This window comes from Bombina bombina, chromosome 1, assembly GCF_027579735.1.
Source record: "Bombina bombina isolate aBomBom1 chromosome 1, aBomBom1.pri, whole genome shotgun sequence".
Taxonomy (NCBI): domain Eukaryota; kingdom Metazoa; phylum Chordata; class Amphibia; order Anura; family Bombinatoridae; genus Bombina; species Bombina bombina.
Window position 1 is genome coordinate 1,355,500,242 of NC_069499.1, and position 19,331 is coordinate 1,355,519,572.

The window sequence follows — 19,331 nt, forward strand, 5'->3', positions numbered from 1 at the left end:
TACATATGTTTCATAATACGCGTTGTGTGGTTATAAAAAGATACTCTCAATATACCATCTCACAGTACCCACAACTTGCATCCTTATTTTAGAATTCAGAGGCTGGTTATAATTTTATTCTTGTTGCTGGTAGCTAGTTGCTTTGTATTACATCTATTTTGCAACACGTATTATGCAATTATACGTCGATACTATTGGTACACAATATTACAACATTATTTCTCCTTTTGGGGACTCAGGAGCTAATTGTGATTATATTTGCAGCATCCGCCTTCAACTTCAAATTGCACTAATATTCATTCCCTAACTGCCACTATAGGCTGTCTTTTCTGCGATTAGGCTTATTAATCTTATCATTAATACGGGGTATTATGCAGCTGCAATTGTGCTAGCACCAATGCTTTTTACGTAGCTGCATTCCTGTTAACCTCGTTAGAATGCTCTGTTAGCTATAGTTCAGAATGCTATTGACTTGTAATTCAACTTGAAATATTGCCACACTCAGACATTTTTATCGCTAACATGCACTCACACACTTGTGCCAAAATGTGATTGACACCAACACCCCTTTGCTATTCAATTTAGCGATTGAGATAGATATATTTAAAAAACATTTAACACACTAATGGGACCCCATCGTCCCATGCAACCCCCCTGACGCGTTTAGCCAGTTACGGCTTTATCAAAATTATATTTAACTTAGGGGGGTGTTAGTGTTAGACTTAGCTTTAGGGGTTAATACATTTATTAGAATAGCGGTGAGCTCCGGTCGGCAGATTAGGGGTTAATAAGTGTAGGCAGGTGGAGGCGACGTTGTGGGGGGCAGATTAGGGGTTAATAAATATAATATAGGGGTCGGCGGTGTTAGGGGCAGCAGATTAGGGGTACATAAGGATAACGTAGGTGTCGGAGCTTTGCGGTCGGCAGATTAGGGGTTAATTATTGTAGGTAGCTGGCTGCGATGTTGTGGGGGCAGATTAGGGGTTAATAAATATAATATAGGGGTCGGCGGTGTTAGGGGCAGCAGATTAGGGGTACATAAGGATAACGTAGGTGGCGGCGCTTTGCGGTCGGCAGATTAGGGGTTAATAAGTGTAGGTAGGTGGAGGCGACGTTGTGGGGGGCAGGTTAGGGGTTAATAAATATAATACAGGGGTCAGCGGTGTTAGGGGCAGCAGATTAGGGGTATATAAGTATAACGTAGGTGGCGGTCGGCAGATTAGGGGTTAAAAAAATGTAATCGAGTGGCGGCGAAGTGGGGGGACCTCGGTTTAGGGGTACATAGGTAGTTTATGGGTGTTAGTGTACTTTAGAGCACAGTAGTTAAGAGCTTTATAAACCAGCGTTAGCCCAGAAAGCTCTTAACTACTGACTTTTTCCTGCGGCTGGAGTTTTGTCGTTAGATGTCTAACGCTCACTTCAGACACGACTCTTAATACCGGAGTTATAAAAATCCCATTGAAAAGATAGGATACGCAATTGACGTAAGGGGATCTGCGGTATGGAAAAGTCACGGCTGAAAAGTGAGCGTTAGACCCTATTTTGAGTGACTCCAAATACCGGAGGTAGCCTAAAACCAGCGTTAGGAGCCTCTAACGCTGGTTTTCACGGCTAACGCCAAACTCCAAATCTAGGCCATAGTGTATATTATGCAGATTTCAGATCCCACACACACTCCCTTATACACAAGCTCTGACTTGTCATGTCTCGTTACTTAGTCATGTGTCTGCTTGCTTTATGCAGACTCCATCCCTGCCTCTTTCAGATATCTGGGAATCAAAGCAATTTAGCTAACTCAGTGTGAATTATGATCACAGTCTGTATTACTGCAAGTTGCATGCACACTTGTTTTCAAACAGAGATCAAAACGGTTTGTTCAGTGACAATTTAACTTTAATACAATATTTGTATAAAAGATCAGGCACTTAAATTTTTATATATAAATTACGTTTCCCAAAACCCACAGAATTAAGGCACATTTCTAACAGATATAGGGCACTCCTGCCTAATATCCACTGTCTTAAGCAGCATAATTATGCACCATATAAACCAATACCGTATTTTATGGCTTGTCCTGAACAGCATTCAGTTATTTTATTAATGAAAGTAATTATATTTAAAAAAAATATGTCTTTGGCATAAAGACCAGCATATTGATTTACAGCTTCCCTGTATCCTAGCTTTCTTAATGCTCTGGCCTCCACTAGGTAAAGAGTTAGAAACCTCCACTGTCCTATGATGCATTTAAAGTGTCATGCTGTACATATTACTGATGTTTTATGCGTATAAATGAGAGGACTTACACCCCAAGAATGGGAAGCGACAACTGCACCCTTTGCCTAATGTAGAAGGGTTCAATGTCCCAGACACAGCCTTCTGATGCTTTTTAACTTCATTTTAAGGGGACAAAGTTGTTCACCAACCATAAGTAAAACATAATTCCAACATTGTAAACAATAGTCTCCCCTGTTTGTTTCACTAACACCACTGCCAGCAATGGAGTCAATGTCACTGTACAGAGTATAACTAAACAACTGCAAATAATCAAAATAAATTGCTGCTATGCTGTACAAGTAATATGTTTTTTATACTTTTAAGTTGTGAAGATTTCCTTCAGGGTCCCAAGTTTACCTAAGTACTGTACTATAAACACCTGAGTAAAGGGCATCTCAGTACATATTTCTATACAAGCTGATTTCCCTCTGAAAGCTCTGGTCTGCTTCTTCAGGGCCCCACTGTTTGTGTAGCTGTCCTGACTAAGCCCTGATCAGGGTCACAATGAAGGCCGCTGCGTCAGCTGAAAGTTGTATGTGCATAGAGCAGAAATAATGCATCGCTAATCTCCCACTGCCCATAACCTCAATCTCTTTATAGCTAGTGTGCAGACTTTATTGTGTACAGCGCAATCTCATTTAACATCTTGAGTGCTGGTGGTCTAGTAATGAACAGCATGGTCATCAGTGACTTATTAGGAAACCATACCTATTTGCCTTTGTTGCCAATGTCCTATCTCCTATTCTGGGATAGCTCTTCACAGTTAGGATTATCAGGCACAGTTATAGAGCAGTATTGAAAATCCAACCACCATAATTTTATCCCCAACTGAAGTCCTCCATCAAGGAGAATATATAAATAAATATGATTGGCAATGAAACACAATAACAGAGTGGTGAACGAGGAACAGTCTCATATTAAGGCACTTTGCATCCACCCATCGCCTCTTGTGTTTATGCCCTGTCAGGAAGGGAAATTAGGCCGGCAGGTAACGGTAGTTGGGCTGATCTGTTGAGTAGCTCCAAAAGAGCCAAAATCTTATCAGGCTGGTAACAATTCCAGGGAGGTTTGGAACCTGAGAGGCAGACAAATGGAATTAGTGAAAGAATCCACAATCATCATCAACAAAATTTAAAGGGATAGGAAAGTCAAAATTGAGCTTGCATGATTCGGATAGAGCATGTCATTTTAAGACACTTTTAAATTGACTTCTATTTTCAAATGTGCTTCATTCTCTTAGTATCCCTTGTTAAAAAAATGAATACGCACCTATCATACACTAGTGGGAGCTGCTGCTAATTGGTGCCTGCACACATTTGTCTCTTGTGATTGGCTAAATAGATATTTTCTTCCTAAATGGAAAGAGTCCACAGCTGCATTCATTACTTTTGGGAAATAAGAACCTGGCCACCAGGAGGAGGCAAAGACACCCCAGCCAAAGGCTTAAATACTCCTCCCACTTCCCTCATCCCCCAGTCATTCTTTGCCTTTCGTCCCATGAGGTTGGAAGAGAAGTGTCAGAAGTTTGTTTTTTCACTTATGGAGGGTAGTACTCCGACATAGGAGGGGTGTTTTAAGTAATCCTATCAGTCTCTCAGTGAGCGCCTGGATGAAAGTTAGAGTCCGGTGATGCAGGGAGAGTCTTTATGCGAAACCATTCCGACTCATATTAACAGCTCCACAAGCAATCAGCGTTGTCTAACTGCGCTTCGCTGCCTGCTTTCTTCTCTCAAGTCCATGGCGGAGGCGCTGCTACCATTCGTCACACTTGAAGGGCCGTGTTCCTGTTCCACAGCGTAGATTCCGGTAAGATTGTTTCTTTTTACTTCATCAGAATGTACTGTAACTTATTTGCTTTCCCGTAAGGAACTATCTTGTGGGGCTTATTAAGTATATTTATAGGGCCTCAGTGTGGCTCCTTTGGTATCTTGGAATCGAGGGTTAATATCTCCAGAGGGGGATTATTGAACAGGGTTTTTTTTAATCAGGTTTGTTATGTGATTCAATCTGCTTATGTGTAGCGTTAACTAGGCTCTTGGCTTAGAAAATAAAGGCCTTTGGAAGTGACTCGACCTTATGGTTGGGCGTGCTTTTTTTGGACTGTACGGTTCACCTTGTGACTGGACGCGTTTACGTTCTGGTCTTCAATTTCCGCATTCCTGGCCGTGTGGTGAATGAAAAATTGGAGTCTGCTTGTGTCTTGTTCTAGGAGGTGGTGAGTGCCCCAGTCATTGTGGGTGTCAGGTGCCGTTTAAGTTTTTTCTTAGTCCATATTATAATATTCTCTATCTAGTTATGGAGGATTCTGATGCTGAGACTGTTCAAATTTATCGACTTGTGAAGAATGAGAATTGGCCCCGTTGACACAGGGCAATCAGTTATGTTCAATATACCGTATTAGAGTGCCCTGTTCCTAGGGCTCAGGGAATCAGGGGTCTGCTGAGCCATCCGCCTCTGGGGGTTCTGTCCTCCGAGAGGCGAGTTCCCTACCGCTCCCTACTGCTACACATGCGGGTAATACAGTTTATGTTTATCCCTCCTTACATGGCTTGTTCCCCCCGGAGGTTGCAGCTCGTTTTCGCTTTCACATATTTTTGGCGATTATACGTCTGCAAAGTCCAGACGTTTATTTGCGTTTGTGCTTGTGCCCAATCGTCCCAGGTCTTCCGGCCTTGGGTGGGCCTTTACAGTTCCCTGCGGGTGTAGCTGTCCCTGAGTGTTGTGCCTTTCGTTACAGAATAGTGAGTCTTCACGTTTTACTCTGACACGTCTTTGAGTTGTTAGAGGATCCTATCTTCTACTTCGAATGGCTCACCTCAGACATGAGGGAATGACGTAATTTCCAAATTGTCTGATTATTGAGATCTTTCACAGTTTTTCTTTGAAGGATCAGGGTTCTATTTGGCTGGTATGCCTTCTTTCTTCCTAGGCGTTAACCTACAGGGTTGCCTTATATTTTCTTTTATCCGGTTAGGATGTCTTTTACTTTTGATTATGTGTTTCCTTCGGGAACTTCTGGGATCGATTCTCTCTGGTTGCTTCTTCGTAAGTTTGTTAAGGGACACGTTAGTCCTAGGTTTGTCTGTTTTACCTTCCCCTCTGAGAGAGGATTTAGTCAACTTGACAGTTATGACCCCAGCTGCGGCTGGTCCTGCTGGGATTCAGATCTTCTGTCCGGTGGGGCGCTGAGTGCTCACATTATTATTTGTGTGTTTTCTTGTTTTTCTTACAAGTTCAGCTAAACACTCTAAAAGGATCCGTATGGCTGGGAGGATTGTGTCAGTCCTTATTCAGCATTCAATATGGTGACCGGGTCAGTGCAGTTCTGCTGCGTCACTCTCTTTTGCTCCGATTTCCTCTGTGCCTAGAGTTTCTTCCTCGCTTGGAAGGATTGGGGGCTTAGCGCCTCCTTACCGCTGTTTTGAGCGGTTTGGCCTTCTGAGGCTCTGGAATTGTCCTTGAACTTGTTCCTACTGTGGTTCTCTTCTTGAGACCTTTCGGACTTCGTCCATTCCTCGGGTTCCTTAGGGGGACATGTTTCCCTTTGGGAGTTGTTTTCTTTGTAGGGACATGGGCAGTGTGGTCTCCTTGAGCTCTGTTTAGGGTTTCTTCCTTGGAGCTGGGGGATGTTCTGCATCCTTCTTTCTTCTTCTCCTCTGATTTTTTGGGGGTGAGGTGGAGACTAGCCTTTGTTCGAGTGACTTTGTCCTTGAGGTATCCCCTTGTTCTTGATTGTAGTGTGGCTATGGCGCCTAGGGCTCTAGTGACCTTGTTCGGTCTTGCTTCCTTAGCGCCTTGGACTCTGGCAAGGGGTAGTCTCATCTTCTGGACGGGACTTGCAAGTTTTTATCGTTGTCCATTTTACTTTGGACATTGTATGGTATCTCGCGGCGGTCTGATTTTATATCAGATGGGGGATTTCAGTTTCCAAGTTCTTGTTTATTTGGGGGCTCGGCCCTCTCCTCGCTCTGGTCCTTCCGGCAGCTGAGGTTTTTTCTCAGCGTTTCCTTTGTGGCTCCCATTGCGGGTTGTACTGGACTGTTCGGGGTTCCCCAGTTCCAGGAAACTTGTGCGGTGTCCTTTGGTAGGGCTAGTTGAACTGGTTCTGTTGATCAGGTTTTTCTGGGTACCGATGCCCCCTGGGTTTGCGTTTGTCGGTTTCCCTTGGTCGGCTTGCTGAACGAGTGTGATGGCTTTGCTGCTCTGCAAGCAAAGGGGTTCACTGTAGAACCCCTGCAGCTATGGTACCTTGTCTGTGTGCTAGCCAGTTAAATTCTTCAGGGGACTCTTTCCAGGTTAGGGCGTTGGAGATTTGTTCTCTCGGTTCAGCCTATGGCTATGTCCTGGGGGCAGGTGTTCTGTCTTTTCGGCCCGTTTACCAGCCCCCCTTTGTCTTGGGGGGGCTTATATCCTTTCGGAAGTGAAGTGTGGTCCCTATCTTAGGACTTCTCCTGGCTTCAGGAGGTTAGGACAGGTTAACCTATTTCGGAGAGAGGTATGCTCTCTGGGTTGTTCTGTCCATTTGGAGAGTTGCTGGCTCCGCCTTGAGTCTATGTTGGGCCTTTAGCTAGATCTCTAGGTCTACTGCCTTGTTGACGGTCTCCATGTGGTATTTCGGGTTGGCACCCGAGCACTATAGTAATGGCTTTGACATTTTTTCTGCTTGTTGTTTGAGCCTGGGGTTTTTCTGGTCCCCTGGTTTCAGACCTGCCGATGCTTGGGCTGGCCCGGCTGGAGGTAGGTCCTGAGATCCGTTGTTCTCAGATCTTGGGGGCGCATTGGTCCTCGTTGAGGTTCTGGGCTCTCCTTTTTATTTTTGAGACCTATGTGTAGGTCTGGTGGTTTTGGTTGCCTAGAGTGTGCCTTCTGTAGTGGAGGTTTAGCACTACATTTTGGTAGCCGCTTTTAGCAAGTATTTCTCCTGTGTCTTCCTGAAGATGGCTGCGTATTCTTGACTCAGGTGTTTACATTTGTCTGGGTCTGCTACATGTAATTTTGCCTGAATTCCTCAGGGTTCTGAGTTCGGATGATGTTTTCAGTTGTTGGCGCCTGTTGACTTGCTGCCTTGAAAGGTTTCTCTTTGAAACCAGCTACAGCTGTTTGTGCCTTCATCGAGTGATAGCTAGCTGTTCCAATCCTTGCAGGATGTTGGGAGACCTTTTCCTCTGTTCTGCTACCGGTTCTAATCCTTGTGATTTCTTTTTGGATTGGGCGTTACCTCCCCTTGTTGTCAGGACCCGTTTAGGTCTTGCGAGCTTGGTTTGATGGGGTTTTTTTCTTTTTATGGAGTTTGTGGTAACCTTTTGGTTCCCATTTGGTTCTTACTTGCCTTATTCTTTGGGAGTTTTGGCGGGGGTTCCATTCGCTAGTACAGGGTGTGTGGTGGGGGATCGACTGTTAAGCGACGATGTCTCCTTGAGGACTGTTGGCTCAGTTGTGTCTGATGTTGCAGTCTCTAGCTAGGCTTCCGGGCTATCTGTTGGCCAGTGTCCTTGGGGCCTTTTCCCCTTTTGTTTTCTCGGCTTCGGACGAAGCAGGTTTTTTTGTTGGGTATGGGTTTCAGGCCTGGTGCCCTCAGAATGGGCCGCCTATGTTCCCTCCCGTTTTGGCATTCAGTGTCCTCTATAGCTTGGGTATTGTTTTCCCAAAAGTAATGAATGCAGCTGTAGACTCTTTCCATTTAGGAAGAAAAACAAAGTATGCTTACCTGATAATTTTCTTTTCTTCCTATGGAAAGAGTCCACAGCTCCCCACCAGTCTTTTTTTATGTGGGGGTCTTTGTTTTTTTATTCTTCCGGCACCCCTTCACCCAGATATTTCTTCTACTGTTCCTTGTTCCTCTGCAAAATGACTGGGGGATGAGGGAAGTGGGAGGAGTATTTAAGCCTTTGGCTGGGGTGTCTTTGCCTCCTCCTGGTGGCCAGGTTCTTATTTCTCAAAAGTAATGAATGCAGCTGTGGACTCTTTCCATCGGAAAAAATAAATAAAAAATTATCAGGTAAGCATAATTTATGTTTTTCAGCTTCCTGACAGTAGTGCAATGCTGTCCCTTCAGCAATGGATAACAAGAGAATGAAGAATATTTGATAATAGAATTAAATTGGAAAGTTGTTTAAAATTGTATGTTCTATCTGAATCATAAAAGAAAATTTTGGGGTTTACTATCCCTTTAATAGCATTCTATTTTAGTGTCTATCTTTTACCAGTGATATTAATTTAGAGAGTAGTGTGTGAAGTTTATAAGACACAGACAACTCCAAGAAATGGCGATGTGCACATCTGTGGAAGCAGCTAACCATGAACCTGAGCTGCACTCAGAACAACAGAAAGTGAGTTATCTTTTTACACAGTGATACAGTCTCCTGAGCCACACAAACAAACTCACTAGATCTGCACTTGCAGTAACCGAGAAACCCTACTCATAATGTAGAAGTTACAGAGCTGTACATATAAATAAATAAATATAGTCACTGCAGTATATTAAGGGGAGACAACGGCTATTTTTTCTTCTAAAATAAAACCACAATTTTTTAAGGGACGTTACCCAAATCCTACATCACTTGAAAGTTATGCAGAGTATCTGTAAAAAGCTGACTAGAACATATCACATGAACATCTGTATTAAAAAAAGAAACATTTTACCTCAAAATTTCTTCACTAGCCACCTCCCCTTACAGCGGGTCTTTAAGCATCTAATCAGCATACTTGTCCCAGGACTTGCAAGTGTGTGTGCATCTAGATGTGCAGGCACAGTCAGTTTTTTTCCCCCTCCTCAGTTCAAGGAGGTTTACTATGAAATCTCACAAGACTTTGGTAAAATCTCATAAGATTGTATTAAAGCAATGTGTGAATTCAGCACTGATGTAAATTTCCTTTTGAAAGTAACAATAAAAAGAAAGGTAACTACTCACAGAGTACTTACTCTTGGGAGCTGAAGAAGTTTTAAGTGAAAATACCTTCCTTTTTTACATAGATGACATTCACATGGCATTTTCTAGTCAGGTTTTAGATATGCTGCGTCACTTTAAGTTATTTAGCATATGAGCAGCATGTCCCTGTAACATGTGCTGAAACATATAATCATGGTATCATGTGATTATTCTACAGGTAAGGAGCATTTAATCCATACATTGTTACACTCACCATAATGTAGAGGTCATTGAGCTGCCAGCCATACAGCACCCAGGAAGTGGATGTAAGGAAGGTGGCCACAGTGAGAGGAAAAGACAGGCACTTAGTGGATTTAGTCCTGATGATCTGCGCCTGTGAAAAACATTGATATTTTATTCCTGTTGTTGATCTATTTGTGGTGGATGTTGACAGGGTAGGGTTATCAGTGCTGAAGTATCTGTATCTGGTAACATATTTTGTTTAAACTATCAGTAATGTGATGGTTGTAGCTCATAAACAGCACCAATGGGTTTCTCATGTAGTGTCTGGTTCAAGTTATTAGAGCTAAAGTATTAGTGGTTTAAAGGCAAGGCCTGCTAACCAGCAAGGAGGTGATCATAGAGTGGTGACCTAGCTAGCAAAACAGAGGTGTTTTGGATATGATGGCATACTTTGGCTTCTAGTGCTGAGGTGTTTCAGATGGGATTGCATAATCCATTTAGCAAATTCAAGGTTTTGGGATGTCCTGGTAGTTTCTGTTGCCAACATTATGCTTCTTGTTGTTTTTTTTTTTGTTTTGTTTTTTTTAAAAAGGTCAAAATACCAAATGTTAGGTGTTTCAGATTAAAATAAGGTTTTGGACTCCACTTGCTAGCATTGAGGGACTTCTGGTGAAGTTAAAGAACCTGTATGCTGGTACTGGGGTTTTGGGATAGTACAGGCAGATTTTTGTTACTAGTATGTTGAGGTGTTGTGATGTGGTAATCGGGCCATTATAGTGTTTGTTTGTTTGTTTTTAAGTAAAAGTGGGATCTGACTACATGTGCTACAATGAATGTTGTTAGACAAGACTCGATCTTACTAATATCATTAAGGCTTTCTGATATGATGCTAGAATATGATTATAAGCATTGAGATGTTTGTGGTGTGCTAGGAAGATCTGGTTACCAACTTTGAGGGGTTTATGATGTGAATGTATGGTTGGCTTTGGCTTAACATAGATTAGGTTTTTGTAATGCAGTGACACAGTCTAGTAAAAAAACAAAACATAACATAGTTTAGGTATTTGTTGTGTAGTTACAGTGTTGTGTTACCAGCATGGTATTTTTTTGCGGAAAGGGCTTCATATTGTGATGATTGGTAGCAACAGGAAGCTAGGGTACTGGCTCTGATATGTTTGTAGTTTGGTGAAAAGGAATAATTACCAGATCAGCCAATGGTGAAAGGTACATGGATATGGTGAATACACTGCAAAACAGGCCAAGCTGGTTAAGGCGAATCTCATAGTCATCGATCTGAAAGTAGAAGTAGCTGTATCCCAAAAACAGGACTGCCAAAGAAATTAAGACCTGGTACACAAAGTAGCGCTGGGATAAAACAAAACACAGTCATCAGTGTTAGATACAATATGACACAGCTGTCAGTGCCATGTAAAAATATTATGACAGTCATCATTGTCAGACACAATACAGAATGGCCATCATTGTCAGACACAATACAGAATGGCCATCATTGTCAGACACAATACAGAATGGCCATCATTGTCAGACACAATACATAATGGCCATCATTGTCAGACACAATACAGAATGGCCATCATTGTCAGACACAATACAGAATGGCCATCATTGTCAGACACAATACATAATGGCCATCATTGTCAGACACAATACAGAATGGCCATCATTGTCAGACACAATACATAATGGCCATCATTGTCAGACACAATACAGAATGGCCATCATTGTCAGACACAATACAGAATGGCCATCATTGTCAGACACAATACATAATGGCCATCATTGTCAGACACAATACAGAATGGCCATCATTGTCAGACACAATACAGAATGGCCATCATTGTCAGACACAATACAGAATGGCCATCAGTGTCAGACACAATACAGAATGGCCATCAGTGTCAGACACAATACAGAATGGCCATCAGTGTCAGACACAATACAGAATGGCCATCAGTGTCAGACACAATACAGAATGGCCATCATTGTCAGACACAATACAGAATGGCCATCATTGTCAGACACAATACAGAATGGCCATCATTGTCAGACACAATACAGAATGGCCATCATTGTCAGACACAATACAGAATGGCCATCATTGTCAGACACAATACAGAATGGCCATCAGTGTCAGACACAATACAGAATGGCCATCATTGTCAGACACAATACAGAATGGCCATCAGTGTCAGACACAATACAGAATGGCCATCAGTGTCAGACACAATACAGAATGGCCATCAGTGTCAGACACAATACAGAATGGCCATCATTGTCAGACACAATACAGAATGGCCATCATTGTCAGACACAATACAGAATGGCCATCATTGTCAGACACAATACAGAATGGCCATCATTGTCAGACACAATACAGAATGGCCATCAGTGTCAGACACAATACAGAATGGCCATCAGTGTCAGACACAATACAGAATGGCCATCATTGTCAGACACAATACAGAATGGCCATCATTGTCAGACACAATACAGAATGGCCATCAGTGTCAGACACAATACAGAATGGCCATCAGTGTCAGACACAATACAGAATGGCCATCAGTGTCAGACACAATACAGAATGGCCATCATTGTCAGACACAATACAGAATGGCCATCAGTGTCAGACACAATACAGAATGGCCATCATTGTCAGACACAATACAGAATGGCCATCAGTGTCAGACACAATACAGAATGGCCATCATTGTCAGACACAATACAGAATGGCCATCATTGTCAGACACAATACAGAATGGCCATCATTGTCAGACACAATACAGAATGGCCATCAGTGTCAGACACAATACAGAATGGCCATCAGTGTCAGACACAATACAGAATGGCCATCAGTGTCAGACACAATACAGAATGGCCATCATTGTCAGACACAATACAGAATGGCCATCATTGTCAGACACAATACAGAATGGCCATCATTGTCAGACACAATACAGAATGGCCATCATTGTCAGACACAATACAGAATGGCCATCATTGTCAGACACAATACAGAATGGCCATCATTGTCAGACACAATACAGAATGGCCATCATTGTCAGACACAATACAGAATGGCCATAAGTGTCAGACACAATACAGAATGGCCATCAGTGTCAGACACAATACAGAATGGCCATCAGTGTCAGACACAATACAGAATGGCCATCAGTGTCAGACACAATACAGAATGGCCATCATTGTCAGACACAATACAGAATGGCCATCATTGTCAGACACAATACAGAATGGCCATCAGTGTCAGACACAATACAGAATGGCCATCAGTGTCAGACACAATACAGAATGGCCATAAGTGTCAGACACAATACAGAATGGCCATCAGTGTCAGACACAATACAGAATGGCCATCAGTGTCAGACACAATACAGAATGGCCATCAGTGTCAGACACAATACAGAATGGCCATCAGTGTCAGACACAATACAGAATGGCCATCAGTGTCAGACACAATACAGAATGGCCATCATTGTCAGACACAATACAGAATGGCCATCAGTGTCAGACACAATACAGAATGGCCATCAGTGTCAGACACAATACAGAATGGCCATCATTGTCAGACACAATACAGAATGGCCATCAGTGTCAGACACAATACAGAATGGCCATCAGTGTCAGACACAATACAGAATGGCCATCATTGTCAGACACAATACAGAATGGCCATCAGTGTCAGACACAATACAGAATGGCCATCAGTGTCAGACACAATACAGAATGGCCATCAGTGTCAGACACAATACAGAATGGCCATCATTGTCAGACACAATACAGAATGGCCATCAGTGTCAGACACAATACAGAATGGCCATCAGTGTCAGACACAACTTGAAACAATTTCAGTGCAAATTTAAGTAACAAGTCATAGTCAATACAAAGGCATTAGTGCCAGATACACAGCTGTTTGTGTTGCGTTTTTGTAAGATACACATCATGACATAGCCTTCCTTACCAGATACACCAACAGAGTGCAACAATTTGTACAAGAAATGAAAACACACACTTATACAATAGGTATCAGCGTACTACAAACACACTCCATTAAATAGTATTCTTCTTCCAGCTCTAAAGTGTCAGACTTGGTATTTAATTGATATTTAGTTTGATACACACCCCAGCACTCATTTTTGTAAATCAACAATTGCCACATTCAATCTGTTATTTTGTTTCTTAAATCAATGTTTATTAAAAGCACAGCACATCATTTGTCCCAGCAGCACCTTTTCAACAGTGTAGAATATGTATGCGATGATATATAGTGTCTGCAGGGAGGCGCCAATTGAATTGACAATAATAAGGGTCACATCCACCTTCAGATACCCATAATACAGCCAGCCAAGGTTACTGCAAGAGAGAAAAAAAAAGTTGTTAGAAAGGGTAGGTATTCTCCTGCCCTCAAATATTTTTCTACCAGAAAAAAAATCTTAAAAACTCTTTAACTCCAGGTTCCTTCAAAAGATTCATGTTGCTGCAGTCTTCCAGCTCTAGACTACATATTGGAGAACCCTGCTCGTGACCATAGGATTACACTTAAAGGGACAGTACACTGTAAAATTGTTTTTCCATAAATGTATTTTAAATGACTTGTTATACCAACTGCAGAGTATAAAATATTTGAGAAATTGCATTTTCAGGTTTATTTGTGTATCTGAAGTAGCTGATTTTGTGCTTTGAAACCACAGCCTATTACAATGGGTTGAGCTTCAGGTAATATCAGATCTCATTATGTTATCACTTTTATATACACAGACTTGCTTCCTTATCTTATATTTGTCTGGAACACCAAAGCTCAATACAAAGAGAGAACAATGGAAAATTATCATTGTATTACTTAACTATCATGCCCCCCACTGAGGGTGTAACTTCTTCTGCTGGCTGTGTTTACTTAGGCTTGTCAATAGCGTATACGCCAGTATCAAAACTTTCAGTATAGGTTGGGAAACCACAAGCTAAATCAGCTATTTCAAATGCTGAAATATGAGTAAAGGAGCTACTTGCAACCAATTTAATACACTCTAGCAGGTAAAAAGGATCATTGGGAATAATTTAAAGGAGAGAAAGTTTTTGGGTGAACTGTCCCTTTAAGATCTGGATGTAACAATACACCTATAATAATCTATTCTGAGGGTATTCCTCTGGAGCTCCAGGTCCCCAAAGACATATATAATATACTCCACAGCATAACCCAGGTGCCCCATCTCCTTCAAAAGGCACGTGGATATTTCTCAGAGTCTCCAACACACCAGCTGGGGATCAGAGGCAAATAGCACACCTAAGATGGAACCTATTGTTCTCCAGTAGCAAACTCAGGACACAATCTGACCTATATTATCTTGAGGTCTCTAGCTACAGCCAACAACACCCTCTTAGGTGGTTTGTCTCAGAACAAACTTCACACTTTAGAGTTGGTCAAACTCCAGGGGAGTCCCTTGGCATCCCATCCCATGATTCCCATCTAAGGATGGTTATAGACCAGATTAAATTATTAAATGCTTGAGGGTAAGAGAGTTTATTTGATTTAATGATTTCAGTAAACCATGGATATGGCAGTACAGTTCCTCAAGTACAGTATTTCCCCAACCCTATTACAAATTTCCACAGTAAACAAATCCATAGATATATCTAGACAATCCTCACAGACCCCATACATACTTAAGTCCTGTGGTTAAGAAAGGTAGGAACTGAATATTGTCCACGCTCTTCTTGGAAACCATAAAACGCAGATCAGACCTTTAAAAAAAAAAAATAGTTGTTTAGAAAAGACTACACACACATATATATATATATATATATATATATATACATATATATACATATATATATATAATGTGATAGTTTACACACGTGCAAATTTGTTAGTTAGCAGTCAAGAAACTTAAAAAAGCAAACTTGTATACATAAACACATCACATGAAGTCAGACATTATTTATACATAAGGGAGCAGTGCCAAACAAGACTTAAGGATAAGGTAAAATGAACTACTCATAAATTATTAAATTATGTATAGTAAAAAAAAAATATCTTTGAAGTGAACTTTAATTACTTATGTTGCCCATTTTTCTTGTACTTTAAATGGACATTGTAGTTTTTTTTTAAAAAATGCTCTGTGTTGTTACAGAATTATAATACAACAATACTAATGTATTCCTTCATTTTGTCACGCATTGACTACTACAAGCTACTTCTAAATGGCCTTCTCAAACACTGTCTCCCCCTCCAATCTATTATGAATGCTTTAGCTAGACTCACCTAAGTCGCTGATCTACATCAGCTGCTGCGCTTTGCTAGTCTCTACACTGGCTCCCCATACACTCCAGGATACAATTCAAAGTATTAAACCTAACCTATAAAGCACTTAAAGGGATATAAAACACTTTGAGATGGTAAATTAAAATGATAAATCATATATATAAAAAACCTCCACAATATACTTTCATTATTTATTGTGTCCCCTTTTCATGTAATTCCATTCTGAAATTGTGAGTTTTTCAGTTCCTGTTAGAAATGGAAGTGTAGAACACTGTTATATTCCACACAACCATTGGCTACACACTATATTTACCTATTTTTAACTGTCCCTGATTGGCCACAGCAGAGAAGGTAACCCTAAGTTACAACATGGCAGCCCACATTGTTTTATAGACAAAACTTTGCACTTATTTTGCCAATATTTAAACAGCCAATGAAACTTTTAAAAATACATCTACATGTTTTTCTCAGACTAATCTTTTCTTTGAATGCATCATTCTATCTAGCATTTATTTGGTGTTTAATGTCCCTTTAAAGGGACTGTCTACCATAGAATTGTTATTGTTTTAAAAGATAGATAATCCCTTTATTACCCATTCCCCAGTTTTGCATAACCAACACAGTTATATTAATATACTTTTTACATCTGTGATTACCTTGTATCTAGGAACCTTCTTCCAGCCCCCTGATCACATGACTGCGACTGTTTATTATCTATTCTCTTAAATTTAGCATTGTTTTGTGCTAAATCTTAAATAACCCCCTGTGCCTGAACACAGTATTATCTATATGGCCCACGTGTACTTTCTGTCTCTTTATGTTGAAAAGAGATTTAAAAAGCATGTGATAAGAGGCAGCCCTCAAAGGCTTAGAAATTAGCATATGAGCCTACCTATGTTTAGTTTAAACTAAGAATACCAAGAGAAAAAAGCAAATTTGATGATAAAAGTAAATGGGAAAGTTGATTAAAATTAAAAGTCCTATCTGAATAATGAAAGTTTAATTTATACTAGACTGTCCCTTTAAGTACATCACTCCAACTATATTTCCTCTCTCAACTCCAAATACACCTGATCTGTCCTTTTTGATCAACTTCTGACCTACGTCTATCCACTCCTATTATCTCTACGTCCCTCTCCCGTCCTCCAAGACTTCTCTTGTGCTGCTCCTGTCCTCTGGAACTGTCTACCCTGCTCCTTAAGATGTCTCCAACCTTGTATAAATTAAGACGCTCTCTAAAGACCTACCTATAGAGAGAGGCTTACCATCTATCCTGTTTTTCATCCTACCCCAAATAAATCTTGAACTGCATTGACTCACTGCTGCAACTACAATCCATGTGACAAGCTACCCCAAACCTTATGTCTCTGCACCCTCAACCTGTAGACTGTAAGTTCTACAGAGCAGAACCCTCATCCTCTTGTACTAGATTTGTTTAGTCTGTTATGTATTTATATTTTATCACAAATCCTTGTCATTGTATACCGCTATCTCTGTACCCAGTGCTACGGAATTTGTGGCTCTATACAAATAATCATTAATGTTTTCCATTTCTTTAGCTTCAAACAGGTTAAACATGCAGTAAGGGTTGTTCTACTGGAGTAACGGGAGTACACCTGACTATATTTAATCAATTTGCAGGCATTTGTTTAAAAATAAAATAGTCAAATAACAAACAAAATGGAGCATTTTATTTTTATACTATGCCCATTTAACTCTGAAAATTATAGTAATTAATCTGTCCCAAGATAAGATTGAGTACATTCTACTCTAACCCTGCAACATGCAATGATTGCTTGATCTGTGCAGGGGCTAATATATAGCTGTCCATAAATGGTCACGGCAACAACCATAAGAAATGTAATTGATGCTGCTAACAAAAGGGAAGTTTTTAAAACATGTTTTTTTATGTGCAGTTGCTTATTGCTGATGTCTATTTTGCATATATAAGCTTATTTTAATGTCTCTTTCAACACTCACAAACAGGATGTACATCTTTGTGAATCATAAAGAATACCTGCTCGCACGTACCAACAGGTTCTGCAGATCTTTTACTGAAAGATCCCAGATCCAGAGACAACACTGTGTAACTTTGAGATGATCTATTTATACTCAAGTTCGTAGTACTGTGTTATGCATAAATACATTTTCCCCAAGGTGCACACACACACACACACACACAGAATATCTGCTACATGGCACCTTTGAAAATATTGACTTTTACTAGAATTACAATAATGTAAAAAGAAACCCATTTAACGGATATTGCGTATTAATATTATTGTCAGACCTCCGCAAGGTATGAAGGTAACGTAACTAAAGGACGCGCAGCTGAGTCGGGAGCGTGCCTGTCCCGAATGAGGAAAGTTTAGATGCTAAGAAATTATGATAGGTCTCTAGAATGCTCGCTCACTCACAGGCCACTGGAGAACATGCCGAGAGTAAATATTATACAGGTCCCCGAGAGCAGCCACATCGCGTCCATCTTGACGGGCTGCTATCAAGGAAAGCCGGAGATCTTGTAAAGGCCTTCTGGCCAAAGAAATCGGTAAACAGAGATTGGGGAGAGATACAACCACGAACCAGGGTCCGGACAAGGCCTCCGGGGAATGTAGGCAGGACAGGCCGAATTAGGTCTCCTCCTTTTCTGTATCCACCTCCTGCGAGGCCCGCCTATAGTGCCACATCACCGCATGGATATATTTATATCAAAATAGCACGTTACTTATTTTATTACTATGTTGATTTATATATATACGTATGTTTTTGGTTACGGTTTTATATGCAGCACAGTCAGTGTATCAACACGGGAATGACCACAAGGGACGCGCAAGTAATCACATGTACCATGAAATGCGGTAATCCTAGTGTAATAGTATAATAATAGTGCACATAAAAACTTAGTTATGCTAAGGAGCTTGAAATACTTAATCTAAAATATAATAATAATTATTTAAAATTATAGATACTGTAAAAAGTATATATACCATGGATTGTTTACATTTTTTACAGCATCTATATTTTTAAATAATTTTTAATTTTTCAAAAATTTACGTTTTCATGTCCCCTAACCTGAAACCGCGTTAGACCAAAAGCACGAAATCCCAACTGCGTTACGCATATTTTACATTCCTATGTTCTTGACATAGAAAAAAAATGTAATTTTTATTATTATATATATGTGATATTGTTAATGTAAATATATATCGCTATAAGAATAGATATACAGGTATAGGTATATACAGATATATAAATATGTATTCACAATAAAATAACATATTCCTGTATGTGAAGAACATTTGAATGTGAAATAACAACTCCTGTCGGGTTAGCACGAGCCGTGTTAGTTGTTTTTCATCTATGCTCTCCATAAGTCTATGGTGCGAATGCATTGGCGTGGTATTCTAAGTTTTCCAGTTAATGCCTGCTAAGCTACCCGACAAGCGCAAAAAGCTTCTAGCAAAGTTTACTCTTGAGCATGAGTGTTAAATAGCACATCACTTGTAACCTAATCCTTTATTGGCTCAGTCTGAGCTATAACATTCACATGAAAGGCAGATTGATAAGGATCTTTTCAGTCAATGAAAAGATAAAGGGACATGAAACCCCCCAAAAATATTTTATGTTTCAGATAGACTATAGCAGTGATT

The 19,331-nt window shown here is 40.5% G+C and overlaps 1 protein-coding gene across 1 annotated transcript; it reads right to left on the bottom strand.

The window, feature by feature from the left end:
* Window positions 1-1,871: 1,871 nt before the first annotated feature.
* On the bottom strand, window positions 1,872-18,464 carry SLC50A1 (solute carrier family 50 member 1). The gene is made up of 6 exons (XM_053703422.1): window positions 18,099-18,464; window positions 15,084-15,161; window positions 13,652-13,775; window positions 10,590-10,751; window positions 9,418-9,537; window positions 1,872-3,349 (listed from the first exon to the last, which is right to left on the bottom strand). Exons 1-6 carry the CDS (start codon window positions 18,164-18,166, stop codon window positions 3,251-3,253), a joined length of 651 nt encoding a protein of 216 aa, XP_053559397.1. The 5' UTR covers window positions 18,167-18,464; the 3' UTR covers window positions 1,872-3,250.
* Between the last annotated feature and the right edge of the window lie 867 nt (window positions 18,465-19,331).

Excerpts from the sequence above, each read along its gene's own strand:
- SLC50A1 (XM_053703422.1), bottom strand. The coding sequence starts at position 18,166 with ATGGACGCGATGTGGCTGCTCTCGGGGACCTGTATAATATTTACTCTC. Across the intron at positions 13,776-15,083 it reads TTCTTAACCACAGGACTTAA|TAACCTTGGCTGGCTGTATT; the intron begins GTATGTATGGGG and ends TCTCTCTTGCAG. Across the intron at positions 3,350-9,417 it reads TCAATGACCTCTACATTATG|GTTCCAAACCTCCCTGGAAT; the intron begins GTGAGTGTAACA and ends TCTGCCTCTCAG.